The sequence below is a fragment of the Bombus vosnesenskii genome, unplaced genomic scaffold (genome assembly GCF_011952255.1).
Source record: "Bombus vosnesenskii isolate JDL3184/JDL3185 unplaced genomic scaffold, Bvos_JDL3184-5_v1.1 scf7180000013351, whole genome shotgun sequence".
NCBI lineage: Eukaryota > Metazoa > Arthropoda > Insecta > Hymenoptera > Apidae > Bombus > Bombus vosnesenskii.
This window is the reverse complement of record NW_022882987.1, coordinates 97,133-112,846: the sequence shown is the minus strand read 5'-3', so window position 1 is coordinate 112,846 and position 15,714 is coordinate 97,133. Positions and strand designations below refer to the sequence as shown.

General features: G+C 41.2%; 1 protein-coding gene across 1 annotated transcript; it reads right to left on the bottom strand.

The window, feature by feature from the left end:
- Positions 1 to 14,156: 14,156 nt before the first annotated feature.
- Positions 14,157 to 15,225, bottom strand: LOC117236686. Its single transcript, XM_033499839.1, has 3 exons — positions 14,843 to 15,225; positions 14,697 to 14,768; positions 14,157 to 14,619 (listed from the first exon to the last, which is right to left on the bottom strand). Exons 2-3 carry the CDS (start codon positions 14,742 to 14,744, stop codon positions 14,197 to 14,199), a joined length of 471 nt encoding a protein of 156 aa, XP_033355730.1. The 5' UTR covers positions 14,745 to 14,768; positions 14,843 to 15,225; the 3' UTR covers positions 14,157 to 14,196.
- Positions 15,226 to 15,714: the final 489 nt, after the last annotated feature.

Below are 15,714 nucleotides of genomic sequence, written 5' to 3'. Positions count from 1 at the left end.
CCAAGAAAATATAGATGGTATCACACTATACTATATACAAAATATTTTTGGGTTAATATGGCTGCCGCACTTTCAAAAATTTGTATCTTGAATGCTATTAGCAAGCAATTGGATAATTGGATCGATGTCAGTAAACTTGCCTCTTGGCGCAAAATAAAAACTAAAATGAAGGAAAGGAACGAAATTCTCCCCGCACAAATTAGTTTCGGACATCTAGCCAGAGAACCTATTGGTGAAGTAACAATCGAAGAGAACATGGAACCAACATACTCAGAATATCTCGAAGATCTGTTCAATAAAATTTACACCGTACAACGAATGGCAAGAGAAAATTTGATAAAATCCAAACTAAGATCAAAGGAATATTACGACCGACGAATCAACCCTCAAGATTTTAAAATAGGAGATTCGATATATCTACTAAAAGAACCTAGTAAGGAAAATTCTCCGATCAATATATTAGACGACACAAAGTGCTAGAAATCTTGCAGAGTAATACGTCAAGATTGAAGAAAAAGGGATTCCGCGAACAGTGCACTTAAACAAGTTAAAACTAGCGCATAATCGAAATAAACAATGAATAAAATGATTTCAGTGGGCAACGTAGTGCAGTAGTGTATGTTGTAGTGCTGTTCGTTGAATGACACAGATAGCGAAAACATAAAAGAAAAAAAAAAGGAAAATTATTATATGTGCTTCAATTATTGTTTAAATATAAAACGTGTTAACTCAATGAATAATTAACTAGTGAAAGTGAAAGTTACCTTGTGAACAAGTGATCAACATACAAGAAAGTGTACGTGCAAGTATAGGTTATGGATCGTTGCTCATGGAACATAATGTATGACAGCTACCTAAAGTAAGTGAATAAATTAGTTTCAATTGTCTCAGTGCAAAATACAAGGTTACTAAATGTTATAACTATATTGTGGATAAATCTAAAGGAGGTGTGATACTGTTCGTCGAATAATACAGATAGCGAAAACCTAAAAGGAAAAAAATTATCAGGTGTACTCCAATTATTGTTTGAATATACAACATGTTGATTCAATAAATAATTAAAAGAGTGGAAGTGAAAGTTACCTTGTGAACAAGTGATCATCATACAAGAAGGTTTACGTGCAAAATAGGTTATGGCTCCCTGTTTGCGGAACACCATGTACAACAGCCAGCTGAAAAATAAATGAACAAATTAACTTCAACTGCCTTAATGCAAGATACAACAGTACTAAATGTCATAACAATACTGTGGAAGCATGCCACTGTTCGTCGAACAACACAGATAGTGGAAACCTGAAAAGGAAAAGAAGTTTATTACGAGTGCTCCGATTACTGTTTGAATGTGAGACGTGTTAGTTCAACGAATGACTAAAACAGTGAAAGTGCAACTTACCTCGTGAACAATTAATCACCATACAAGGAAGTGTACATGCATGAATGTCGTAGATTAACAAAAAGAAATAAAATAGCTGATAAGTGTAGAAAGTGGTTAGAAAATAATTAAGATAGATTAATTGAAAGTAAAAGGATATTTTATTATGTATTAATCTACGTAGTATTGTTATATTATTATATTTAACATGTAGAAGCGGATTTTGTAATGCACAATAGCGGTCGCACACACAATGCATTATACACATATTAAATTAATAAACTAAACAGTACCTTTATGGCCACAGAGATAAGACGATTGAAGACAACCGTAGTAAGTATCCAAGGCATGCCGAAGAATCGGATGATGTTGTGGGAATGATCTAGGTAAGTGATGCAGCATCGAAAGAGTAGAATCTGAAGAATTACAGACAATGTTAATCTAATAGATTTTAATCACTAATAAGGGAACTAACTCATATCATACACAAAATAATAGCAGATAGCAAGTACATGCAATAATGAATTAATAGGAAAAATAAGAAAGGTTAATAAACACAGGAATAGGTTAGAAATTAATCAAGATAGACTAACTAAATATTAACAACATGACTGAACTCGGTGCAAAAGAATAAAGTTACGCTACACAAAATATGTGGTAACACAATACACAAAAAAAAAACATTAACTAAATTAAACGAGATTTATATAAATGCGAGTCACGTATAATCAAAACAATGACTATCGAAATTCGAAAACAACACAATCCGTGCTATCACATTAAGGTAGTACACGGTATTGACACACACAATATCATGAAACACAAAACAATATTACAGAAATATTACAGACCATGTTGAAAATTCGTCGCGCGCACCCCACACATACGCACCTCAACACAAATAATAGCCAATACAATGTAATACAGCATTATAATAGCAATGCTAGGTACTGAACAAAAAAAAATAATAAAAAAAAAGGGAAAAAAAGAGAGAGATAAGGAAAATATATATAATAAATAACAACTAACATAACCATAACATATTATATATTATACCACATACAGGGATACAGTATTTGTACAAAGGGATAGGTCCGAACAAAACTTATAAAATTATAAAATGCATATATGTCGGAGCGGACATTAGAATTAGGGTTAGGGGCGTGAAACGAATCTTCGTTTGGGTTACACGTTGTCGTTATGCAATGGAGAAGACATTGACTAGTGCAAATACGATTATTATAGAGCCGGACAAGTAACCGTGGTAGTTAGGCACTCGAGAAACTAATGACAATGATCCTAGGTTCAGTAACGAATCCGCGGTCGACGGGATGATAGATGAACGTACTCACAAAACCTAAGTCGGATGCGTGATATTCACTGGTCGTAAAGGGTTACTCCTTTCATCAGTGAGATCGCGAACGAGAATGCCTTTCCCGTCCCGATGATGCCACAGAGGAAAACTATAATGGGGTGTGTCTAAGGATACGAGATCATCGGATTCGTCGAGAAAAGCCTTCGTTTAGGAAGTAAGGGAAATTGACGTTGCTGCTAATTGGTCAATCTCCATATCGGTGGTTAGAAAAAGATGCTAGCCGCCTTCGAGGGAAAGTTGCTAGTGGGAGACGCCGCTCGTTGAAAAATATGTCTCCCCTATCTTCCCGTAGTTGGGACAAAGACTGTTTGTCTGTTTGAAGGACTTTAGTTAACTAAATCTTAAGATTTATAACGGGCCCTCGGGCTAGCCGGACATGTACTGCGGAGACGCATCGACATCTGGCAATCATCTTACTCGAAGAATAGGGTCTGCGTGTGGCGAGCCACGGGACAGAAACCATTGGAATGTTTACTGTCGCGTGTCGCCACGAATATTTCCTTTAAGGAGAGCTATAGAATTACTCCATACCTTTGCTAGGCAAAGCGTTCATCCCGTGACCGCGGCTACGTTCGGCGACTGACTGTCGCCTCGAGCCCAAGCTCATTATCACAACTCTCGAACAATTACAATCCGATTGAATAACTACAATTGTTCAATTACAGACTCCGGTGTTCTTTCATCTCCGACATATATTAACTGTTTTCGTATGTATGTACAGAACAGGTGGCGAGTTCATCAACCCTAACATAGAGGACTCAGACGGGCCCGTACCCGCATTCGATCTGGAAGCGACGGAGAATGTTCAGTCTTGCCTCTGTGTTCGGTTGATACGTTCTGTCTACCATTTAGATAACGGTCATCTTTGTCAAGACTGTTTCGATAACTTAGATCCAGACGATCAGGACCTATGTGACGACCCACCCACTCACTTCATATGCGGAATATCTGCAGGAACACGAATATCATACTGTCGTATGTGTGATATAAACCTAGCGGACCTACAACCCGCTATATCATGCTTCCAATGCATGATCGTTTACACTAATCTAACTCACCTTGAAAGAAACTTTTTAGTTCAAGGAATAGCAATCCGCGCCGTAGAACTATAAAGCACTTGTATGCTACGCACAAGACCAAATACTGATGCTATCCACCTGTAAACAAGCAACATTTATAACTATGCATATAATTTTCACTTATATTTACCAATATATATATACACGCATGTTGTAAAGTAGGCTATATCTATAACACTCACTTCCATTGATAATGCAAGTGACTCGTAAAATAAGTCATCATATTTACCATTACACGCACATACATATATATTCAAAGACAAGCTATATTTGCAGTATCTATTCCTATTAATGATATATACTTATATATTTTAACAATAAAATAAATCTCGTCTATACTACTTACCAGTACGTATGCATATATGTATATAATTATAACCCAAGTAGCATTCATGATATTTATTTTCACTGATAACATGTACATAAAACCTAAAATGAAACCAGGTATTAACAAAAAGGGGAAAAAAGGAAGAAAAAAAAGGAAAAAAATATATAGATATAAAAATTTTTCTTTATATATATATATTAATAATAATAAAAGATTATTCTTATTTCTAATAAAGTCGAGAGTAAGAAACGATTTAATAAATTGTTAATAGGAAGATGAATCACCTGGTCATCGTACTTACCCTCATCGAAATAGCATATGGCCTGGTAGGATACGACTGCAATGGCAACCACCTCAACGTTACCACCATCTCTTTAAACTCCATCGGGGACTGCAACATACAGCCTGCGATGACTGAAACCCAAGATATTTATATTCAACTACTGCAACTCTCAGAATTTGAATTTACCAGTGTAAGGCAATGCAAGGTGCAAATAACTCGAATTATATATTACTGTGGCATGCACTCCCACACGTCGGCAGTGCATAACGGATTCGCCGAATACCTCCATAAAACAACCGTCCAACAATGTGCAAGGATGCACCAAGACGGCACGTTTTCACTCGGACCACAAAACCTTATAGTAGGCCTAAAAGATAATGCAACAGAAACAAGGTCGCTTGTCCTAGCCGGCAAGTTAACAGACGACGGCAGCTGCCAGGGAACACAGTATGCAGACCCATACGGGAGCTGGGAAAAGGTCGTCGTACAAGCCACAGTAAGGATAAGTTTAAGATCAGCAGTTGTGCCAGTACGGATCGAGGCGAACAAAATTCTACTGAAATCAGGAACGGTATGTACCTTTAGCGAAGGAAACTGTCTAGACGCTGAGGACGGATACACTTATTGGCAACCACAACCGCCCTCGCCATGCAAATTTGATCAGTACGATGTGCTATATGAAGGAATTGCTACAAAGATCCAGGAAATAAGAACCAACAGGGAATCAGCACAACCAGTTTACGCACTAACAACGCAGGAAGTAACATTTGCGCTAACTAAAACTGGAGAACAGCCACTGTGTGGATATACCCTACTATCCACTGAACACCCCAAGTTGTTCCTGTTAGAAACAACAAGAGGAAATACGTTCATCTCCAAAAGCAAGACAGCAGTCGAAAATTTGGATATATTCGCATATGTCAACTCAAAATTCATTTACGTAGAGAAACATATTAAACGACAAATGACAACATTATACCATGATATACTGACACAAAGATGTACCACACAGAAGAAACTAATAGAGAATGCTTTAAGCTTAGCAATCTTACTGCCCGATGAATTTGCATATACCATAACCAAAACCCCAGGACACATGGCCCTGATCGCAGGAGAAGCAGTCCACATAGTCAAATGCATTCCGGTACAAGTAAAAGTACGACATACAACAGAATGCTACTCGGAGCTACCCGTTTGGCAAGGGAATCGCACCGCATGTTTAACGCCAAAAACACACATCCTAACGCAACACAGAAACCACAGAGAATGTAGCGCGGTACTACCTACGCTATACAATATCGACGGACTCTGGCACAAATTCGTACCAAAACCCATGGAAACAATTGCACCACAGGAACTCCGCCCGGACGTACGCCAAACGTGGCAATATTCAGCACCATCGTCGTTGGCCACGAGCGGAATATATACCCAAAAAGACCTCGATGCACTACGGGACCACGTCATGTTCCCGGCAGAAAAATCTGCAGTCTTGGACACATTGGCCAGAGGAGCAACAGGAAAAACAATCGTCCCTGGAACAGTAAACATCCTGGGAATGATGGACGAAAACACATTAACGACAATAGCGAAAAATACCGTATCAAGCTTATGGACTGGTTTTATGGAATTTGGAACTGTCAGTGCAGCAATATTTGGAATACTTGTAATATTTAAACTAATCAAGACGATAATAGATATAGCCATACACGGATACCAGTTACGTGAAACTTACGGATGTGGAATCGCCCTATTAGGAGCAATATGCTGCTCAGTCACCCACCTGCTACTATACCTCAAAGGAAAACGAAATATCGATGATCAAACAGCACAACCTCAAGGGATATCGACAACACCGGTAGTCACTCAACAACCAACGCCATCTACGTCCGCCTTGAGCGAACTCAGAGACACCATCAGTCAAATTTCCAAAGGAAATTTGAACTCCAAGGGCGGGGGTGTCACGTCCCGCGCTCCGCACGCGCCGTAACAAGAACAAGAAAACTATTCTATACAAAACGCGCGAATAAAGATTTGAATGCACAAACAAACACACGGCGCTACGAAACTAAAGGAAGGATTAACAAAACGAGGGCGACTAATAAATCCAATCAGTATGAAATAAAATAAATAAAACCAGCTAATGGATTGAATGAGTTACGAACCAAACAAATAAACCGGGAAACAAGAATAACTACAAAAGGGGAAATAATTGAAACGCCAGAAATACATGTATATATAAATATATTTTAATCAATCAACTTGGAGAGTTACATATAAGTATAAACATATATGCTAGACATGTAATAAACTAGTAAATATTAGAGTTAGTTCTTATAATACTATGCAACAAATACAATATTATCAATTTATGAAATATAGGTGTATACGAAGTTAAAAACTAATAGTCTAACGAATACATAAAGCATACAATATTGTATTATTAAAGAAATAAAAGTTACATTGTCAGAAACATATATATATGTGTGCGCATTCTATCAAACAGAAACATACTTAAAACTAGCCTACGTTCCGGTAAAGAGTTATAAAATAAGAACTACGCTACGAAACATGCATGTCTCTATACAAACATATAAAAATCTATATTCTAAACTACTACTAATCTATGTGCATTCTACAATCTAAAATACATACTTAAAACTAGCCTACATGCCGGTAGGCATTATAAAATAAGAACTACATTATGAAACATGCATGTCTCTATATAAACATATAAATAATCTATTTTCTAAACTAAAACTACTATTAATAATCTACAAAAGAAATAGAACACACAACGCAACACTTGGGACTAAATAATTAACACCGCAACGACTTGAAGAATTGCATACAGAAATTCTATCATCAAACACAAATACGTAAATACACATACGTAAACACATTAAACGCACAATAATCTAGAAACAAAACCTTCAATACTATGTTGTCACAATACAAGATATATATGTATATATGAAATCAAATGATTGACACATAACCTCAAATACACAACACTATATCACTAAAGAATCTAAATGAAAATCACTTTGCCAGAAATATATACATATATACGTTTGCGTGTGCGTGTTCTATCTTATTAAAAGAAGTTAATATAAAATAAATAATTAACATTTCATTTCGTATGAACACTACATGGCCAGGAGAAATATGCGATATATATATATATATATATATATATATATATATATATATATATATATTGCAATCTAAAGTCTACTATAACTGTAACTAGACTATTGTAGTTATTCAATCCGATTGTAATTGTTCGAGATTAGTGACGGTGAGCTTTGGCTCGAGGCGACAGTCTGTCGCCCAACGTAGCCGCGGTCAAGGGATGAACGCTTTGCCTAACAGAGGTATGGAGTAATTCTATAGCTCTCCTTAAAAGAAATATTCGTGGCGACACGCGACAGTAAACATTCCAACGGTTTCTGTCCCGTGGCTTGCCACACGCAAACCCTATTCTTCGAGTAAGATGATTGCCAGATGTCGATGCGTCTCCGCAGTATATGTTTGGCTAGCCCGAGGGCCCGTTATAAATCTTAAGATTTAGTTAACTAAAGTCCTTCAAACAGACAAACAGTCTTTGTCCCAACTACAGGATGATAGGGGAGATATATTTTTCAACGAGCGGCGTCTCCCATTAGCAACTTTCCCTCGGGGGCGGCTAGCATCTTTTTCTAACCACCGATATGGAGATTGACCAATTAGCAGCAACGTCAATTTCCCTTACTTCCTAAACGAAGGCTTTCCTCGACGAATCCGATGATTTCGTGTCCTTAGACACACCCCATTATAGTTTTCCTCCGTGGCATCATCGGGACGGGACGAGCATTCTTTGACGCGCTCCCGTCGACTAAAGAGTAACGTCTTTACGCTCAGCAATTATTTTTACGAGTTAGACTTGGATTCAGCGAGAACGCCCACCTGTCATCCCGTTGGCCGCGGATTCGTTATTGAACCGGAGATCACTGTCACTAGTGTCGCGGACGTCTCACCGCCGTGATAGATTGTCAAACCTGTGTTATTCATACCTGTGTCAATAAATCGTATCTTCGCTACACCGCAACGATGGCTACCTTCAATGAAGACTCCTCAAACTCCGACAACCCTATCCCCACTGCCTCTCCGACATCAGAAGTGGGATTCGCACGGATTCAAGAGATGCAAGGGCGGATCAACGCCATGGAAGAGCTAATTCGGACACTGACGCAAAGGCTGAGTACGGAGACGACGAGTGTAGCGCTACCACGTTTCAACCCCGGGAACGCGGGCACCAGCCCAGCTTCGTAGTGCGCGGCTGTTAGTGCGGTTATGGACAAAGTGCCCCTACGAGACTACGAGTTATATATTGCTATAAGTCGTGCTTTAGAGGGTACCGCGGCAGAGTGGCTTACGCATGTCCCGGTCAACGGTCTTACTTGGACAAAGTTTAGGGAACTTTTTCTTGCTCGCTACGGAGGCACGGAGGCGGCAACCTCGGTGCTAATTAGGGTGCTCGACGAATCACCACTGGAGGACGAAACCGCGGGGACTTTCGGAAATCGCCTCCACTCCCTTCTGTCGGCGAAATGGGGAAATCTATCCAATGTCGAGCTGATCCACGCCGTTATCCTTCTGCGACTGATTTGGTATGACCAGCGTTTCGAAAGAATAGCACTCTGGGACGATATTCGGACCCTAGAGCAATTCCAGAGGGAAATGAGAATCTTCTCTCACGCGAAGAAGAGGCCAGTACCTTCGCCAAATAATCCATCGGCGGAACCTGAGGCAAAACGACGCCACTTGTCGGCCCGCCTCCCGAGATGCCTTCACTGTGGCAAACCAGGACATAAACTCGCGGATTGTAGGACGAGGAAGCGTGACCAACAGCAGAGGAGTACGCAACGCCAGGGAGGAAGGCGACCGGACCCATCGCCTCAGGTGGTTTGCTTTAAGTGTCAGGCGGAAGGCCATATCGCACCTGACTGCCCGCTACGACGGGACAAAGAGGCCAGTACCAAGAATGAACGTGTAGTCAACTGCTGCGCGGTGGAGTCCCCAGCTGGTACCCTAAGTCATCTGGGTGAGTCGTTCCCATTTTACTTCGATTCCGGAGCCGAGTGCTCATTAATTAGAGAGTCGGCTGCCTCGAAATTCTCCGGTAAGAGGACGACTGAGCTAGTAGTAATGCGAGGAATAGGAAACACCCGTGTTAAGAGTACGTCCCAGATCTTGTCCACGGTATGCATAAACGGTCTTACATTGGAGATAACCTTCCATGTTCTTGCCGATACTTATCTGAATTACGATATCATGGTTGGTCGCGAGATTTTAAGCCAGGGTTTCGACGTATACATTACACGAAATAGCGTCGATATTTGTAGAACAAAGGTGGTCAACACCTGTAGTAAAACCCCCGAAGACGAGATCGATATTAACGCGGCCGATACTGACGTGATCGGTAACGATAAAAGTCGGTTAATTTCTACTCTCCAAAAATTTAAGGATTCGTTTATTACGGGCTTCCCACGTGCCCGCGTAAGCACGGGCCAGTTAGAAATACGGTTAATCGATCCTAATGTCACCGTGCAAAGAAGTCCTTACAGACTTAGCGAAGAAGAGCGGAGGATAGTGCGTGAGAGAATAGACGAGTTAATCAGAGCAAAGATTGTAAGGCCTAGTAACTCACCGTTCGCGAGCCCTATACTACTCGTGAAGAAAAAGGACGGTTCGGATAGACTGTGTGTAGACTTTCGAGCATTGAATAAAAATACGGTCGCGGACCGGTATCCCCTACCCCTTATCGCGGATCAAATCGCGAGATTGCAGAAGGCGAGATACTTCATTAGCCTAGACATGGCCAGCGGGTTCCATCAAATCCCCATTCATCTCAATTCGACGGAATATACGGCGTTCGTTACACCCGACGGGCAATACGAGTACGTAACTATGCCTTTCGGATTGAAAAATGCACCATCCGTTTTTCAGAGGGCCATTCTCAACGCCTTAGGCGACCTCGCGTATTCGTTCGTTGTTGTTTACTTGGACGACGTCCTAATTATTGCCAACTCAGTAGATCAAGCCCTAGAAAGGTTGAACACCGTATTAGATACCCTCGTGAAAGCCGGATTCTCCTTTAACTTTTCAAAATGTTCCTTTTTAAAGACATCGGTACTCTATTTGGGATATGTAATTCGTAACGGAGAAGTCCGTCCAAACCCGGGTAAAATACAAGCCTTGAGTTCTTTACTTGCACCGTCGACTGTCACACAACTTAGATAATTCATAGGTTTGGCCTCTTACTTCCGAAACTTCATTCCCAAATTTTCACAAGTAATGAAACCCCCGTACGCACTCACCTCGAGTAACAAGAATATACCTTGGACGGACAGGCACGAACAGATAAGACAAAAGGTAATTTCCGTCCTGACTGACGCGCCGGTGCTAATGATATTTGACCCCAATTACCCAATAGAACTACATACGGACGCTAGCTCGGAAGGATATGGAGCCATTTTAATGCACAGGGTCGAAGGTAGAAATCAAGTAGTGGAGTATTACAGCAAAAGAACTAGCCCTGCAGAATCTAGGTATCATTCCTACGAATTGGAAACGTTAGCAGTTGTAAACGCCGTCAAGCACTTCCGTCATTACTTACACGGACGAGAATTTCTTGTTGTCACCGATTGCAACTCCCTGAAAGCATCCCGTAATAAGGTACACTTGAACGACAGGGTTTACAGGTGGTGGGCTTACCTGCAAACTTTTACCTTTGACATTATGTACCGGGAAGGTAAACGAATGATCCACGTAGATTTCTTTTCGCGAAATCCCGTAGACTTGGATCGCGGTACGTTCAGCAAAATTGTAGAGAAAGAAATTACCCTAACCGAAATCTCCGACGATTGGCTACTAGCGGAACAACGTCGCGACCCACAAATTTCTGAGATCGTCGATAAATTACAGAACGAAGAGCTCGCGGAAGACGTCGCGAATACGTATGAGTTACGGCCCGGCACCCTTCATCGTAAAATACAGAGAAAAGGTAGAACTCTCTGCCTGCCCATCGTGCCGAGAGGGTTTAGGTGGTCTGTTATTAACCATGCGCACCAGTCCATTATGCACTTAGGTTGGGATAAAACGCTTGAGAAACTGTACGAGTATTACTGGTTCGAAGGAATGGCGAAGTATGTTCGCAAATTCGTAGAGAACTGTCATGCTTGTCGAGTTTCAAAGGCAAGTTCGGGTCGAGTACAAGCCGAATTACACCCCATACCTAAGACCAGCATACCTTGGCACACGGTTCATATGGACATAACGGGCAAACTAAGCGGTAAGAACGATTCGAAGGAATACGTCATTGTGTTGGTCGACGCCTTCACCAAGTTCGTATACTTGCACCACACCCGTAAGATAGACTCCATTAACACCATTAAAGCGCTTAAGTCCGCAATATTTTTGTTCGGCAGTCCCTGCCGGATAATAGCGGATCAGCGAAGATGTTTTACGGGCAAAGAATTTCGAGACTTTTGTCAAGATAAATACATTAAACTCCATTTAATTGCGACCGAAGCTAGTAGGGCCAACGGACAGGTAGAGCGTGTTATGAGTACGCTAAAAAACATGTTCACAACAATAGAAACCACCGGGCGGTCCTGGCAAGACGCGATCGGGGAAATACAACTGGCCTTAAATTGTACCACCAACCGCGTGACTAAGTCAAGCCCGTTGGAACTACTAATCGGTAGAACAGCGAGACCCTACGGCTTATCCCTACCCGACAATATCGAAGAAAGAGAAGTAAATATCTCCCATGTAAGACAGCAGGCGATAAAGAATATAGAAGCAAGCGCCAAATACGATAAGGATAAGTTCGACGAAAACAAAGCTAAAATAACTAGGTTCAACCTTGGCGATTTCGTGTTACGCAAAAACGAGGAAAGAAACCAGACGAAGTTAGATCCGAAATTCAAGGGTCCGTTCGAGATAGCAGAGATTTTGGAAGGAGATAGGTATACCTTAAAAACTCTAGACGGAAAACGATCATATAAGGACAGACATGACAGACTGAGAAAGATGCCGGAAAGCTGTGTCCCTGCTGAGTTGGACGTCTGCGGTGATGACGACGACGGTGATAATAACGATGCAAATACACCGACCTCAGAGGATCACTAACACCGCGTTGTGGTTGTAGTACATCTGTAATATATCCACAGTGACGTTTTGCATATACGCAATATATCCACTGTGTTGTCTCATATATCTGTAATATATCCACAGTGACGTTTTGCACATACGCAATATATCCACTGTGATGTCTCATACATCTGTAACATACCCACAGTGATACACCCAACGCAGTAACATGATCCAACAAACTGAGACTCTTCGGTGTACGAAATCGAAATGATCTGTCGTGTCATTACGGTCTGACTGGTAACTCACAGAACGCAACTAGCTCTTTAAACACAAATTATAGCGCTACTAATTCAAGCCCTCTTTCATTTCCTTGCATGTCAAACCTCCGAACAAAACTTCGTTGTTGAAATGGACCCTTGACTTTCTTGGACACTTAGTTAAATTGTAAACAATGTCAGTTGCATCGAAGAAAACACGATATTTTAGCCACACACGAGGACGTGTGATAGTCAGGATGGCCGTGTCGGAGATGAAAGGACACCGGAACCTTCGGATAGCCCCGCAACATTGCAATCTAAAGTCTACTATAACTGTAACTAAACTATTGTTGTTATTCAATCCGATTGTAATAGTTCGATATTAGTGACGGTGAGCTTTGGCTCGAGGCGACAGTCTGTCGCCCAACGTAGCCGCGGTCAAGGGATGAACGCTTTGCCTAACAAAGGTATGGAGTAATTCTATAGCTCTCCTTAAAAGAAATATTCGTGGCGACACGCGGCAGTAAACATTCCAACGGTTTCTGTCCCGTGGCTCGCCACACGCAGACCCTATTCTTCGAGTAAGATGATTGCCAGATGTCGATGCGTCTCCGCAGTACATGTTCGGCTAGCCCGAGGGCCCGTTATAAATCTTAAGATTTAGTTAACTAAAGTCCTTCAAACAGACAAACAGTCTTTGTCCCAACTACGGGAAGATAGGGGAGACATATTTTTCAACGAGCGGCGTCTCCCACTAGCAACTTTCCCTCGAGGGCGGCTAGCATCTTTTTCTAACCACCGATATGGAGATTGACCAATTAGCAGCAACGCCAATTTCCCTTACTTTCTGAACGAAGGCTTTTCTCGACGAATCCGATGATCTCGTATCCTTAGACACACCCCATTATAGTTTTCCTCTGTGGCATCATCGGGACGGGAAAGGCATTCTCGCTCGCGATCTCATTGATGAAAGGAGTAACTCTTTACGACCAGTGAATATTACGCGTCCGACTTAGATTTTGTACGTTCATCTATCATCCCGTCGACCGCGGATTCGTTATTGAACCTAGGATCATTGTCATTAGTTTCTCGAGTACCTAACTACCACGGTTACTTGTCCGGTTCTATAATAATGGTATTTGCACTAGTCAATGTCTTCTCTATTGCATAACGACAGCGTGTAACCCAAACGAATATTTGTTTCACGCCCCTAACCCTAATTCTAATGTAAACCCGACATATATATATATATATATATATATATATATATATATATTGAACATAAAAACAAAATACATCTAAAAAAATAATAATAATAAGGAACCCGCGATTATCAAACAGCGAACCAACGAAATTGAAGCAGCTACACCAAATCAAAATCGAAGCAAGGAGCTCCAGGACAAAGTTCGCTGGACTCACGCATACACCAATAACGGACAACAGGGGAAATTCCCTTTCTCCCAGAAGCATGGTGACGAAGATGTGCCTCCAAAACCTCTCCGGGAATTTCATTTGCAAAACGAACTTTTACACAACGATCGGTATCAACGACTTCAACCAGTGGGGGTTCCCACTCCAATACGACGGTCTCTGCATCGAAGAAACTCTCATCGACAGTAACAAAATTGTCAAAGCTCAATTCCGACGGGAAATCCACGGCCTCGGCACCAATGTCGAATAGTTCCTCCGACCACTCTGGTACTTGTGGTTCATCACAGCGCCGCATGCGTTTGATGGGTCTTCTCGAGTCGCCCATGGGTTCTTCGGAATCCCTCTTTCGCTTGCGCTGAAACAACACAATATAGTTTAAATCGAACGAAACAGGACGAATCAAGCGGACTAAAAACAAGACTAAATACGCACCAGAGAAGTCTGGATAGGAACCTCTGATGGAAATGACTCCGCAAACATTGTTCGAACGTCGATCACTGAAGCCTAGGGAAATAACAAAAAAGGAAAAACGATCAAAATCACAAAAACAACCATAATATGCAAACATCCAAACTTACGCAAAACAACTCGAAGGAGGAGGTCCTTGTTATGGGAGAGCAGCGGAATTGTGCGTGTTGTCCGAGCAAACATTGAAATGATAATGATGCTGCAGCCACCAGCCCTTCCACGCGCCGAAGAAACACCGGTAATTCCCACGGTACAGCACGTGGAAGTTTCTCGCGGAAAGAACTAGATCAGCGTGGAATGCTTCAAATCTCCTAGACGCTAGCTCAGCAGAAACACAGGTCTGATAAAAACTAAGTCGAAATATGGAATTTACATTTTGTCACGTACGATTCCAAGAAACCCAAACTGCAACATTCCGATTCCCACGGAAGCGTACCCCCAGGGGACCACCACCCCGTGGGGGATGACATTATAAATAAGCGTAGCAACATAGCGCAGCTCTCATTAGTTTATTCATAATTCTTGTGATCGTTTGTTATTACGGCTCATTATTCTTTGTTCATTATTCTTTGCGTTCGTTATTGCGCTCATCACTGCGTTTAGAAATTTTGTATAGTATTTTGCGTTTCGGGGTCTTTAGTTTTCCGGTAAAGAAAAGAGAGTTGCGATTAAGTAAATGAAAATTTTATCTTTGAAGTCCTCATTTCATCGCTTAGACACAAACGCGCATTGTAATTGCGGTATTAATCCAGCTAAGTAAATTGCTCAGTCTGTATTAAAATAGATAAATAAAGTAAGAGTTGATAGTAAACTATATTCGAGTTCAAATAATAAACCCAACAAAAACTTCGACGACCACCGGCGGCTGAGGTAATGGCACCAGACAGCACCTACTCCTCAAGGTAAGAAAATTAATTTTGAAAATTTCCTTCTTCTCTGATAATCTCGTTGCCCTCGAGAATTGAATTAGAACTTCCTATCA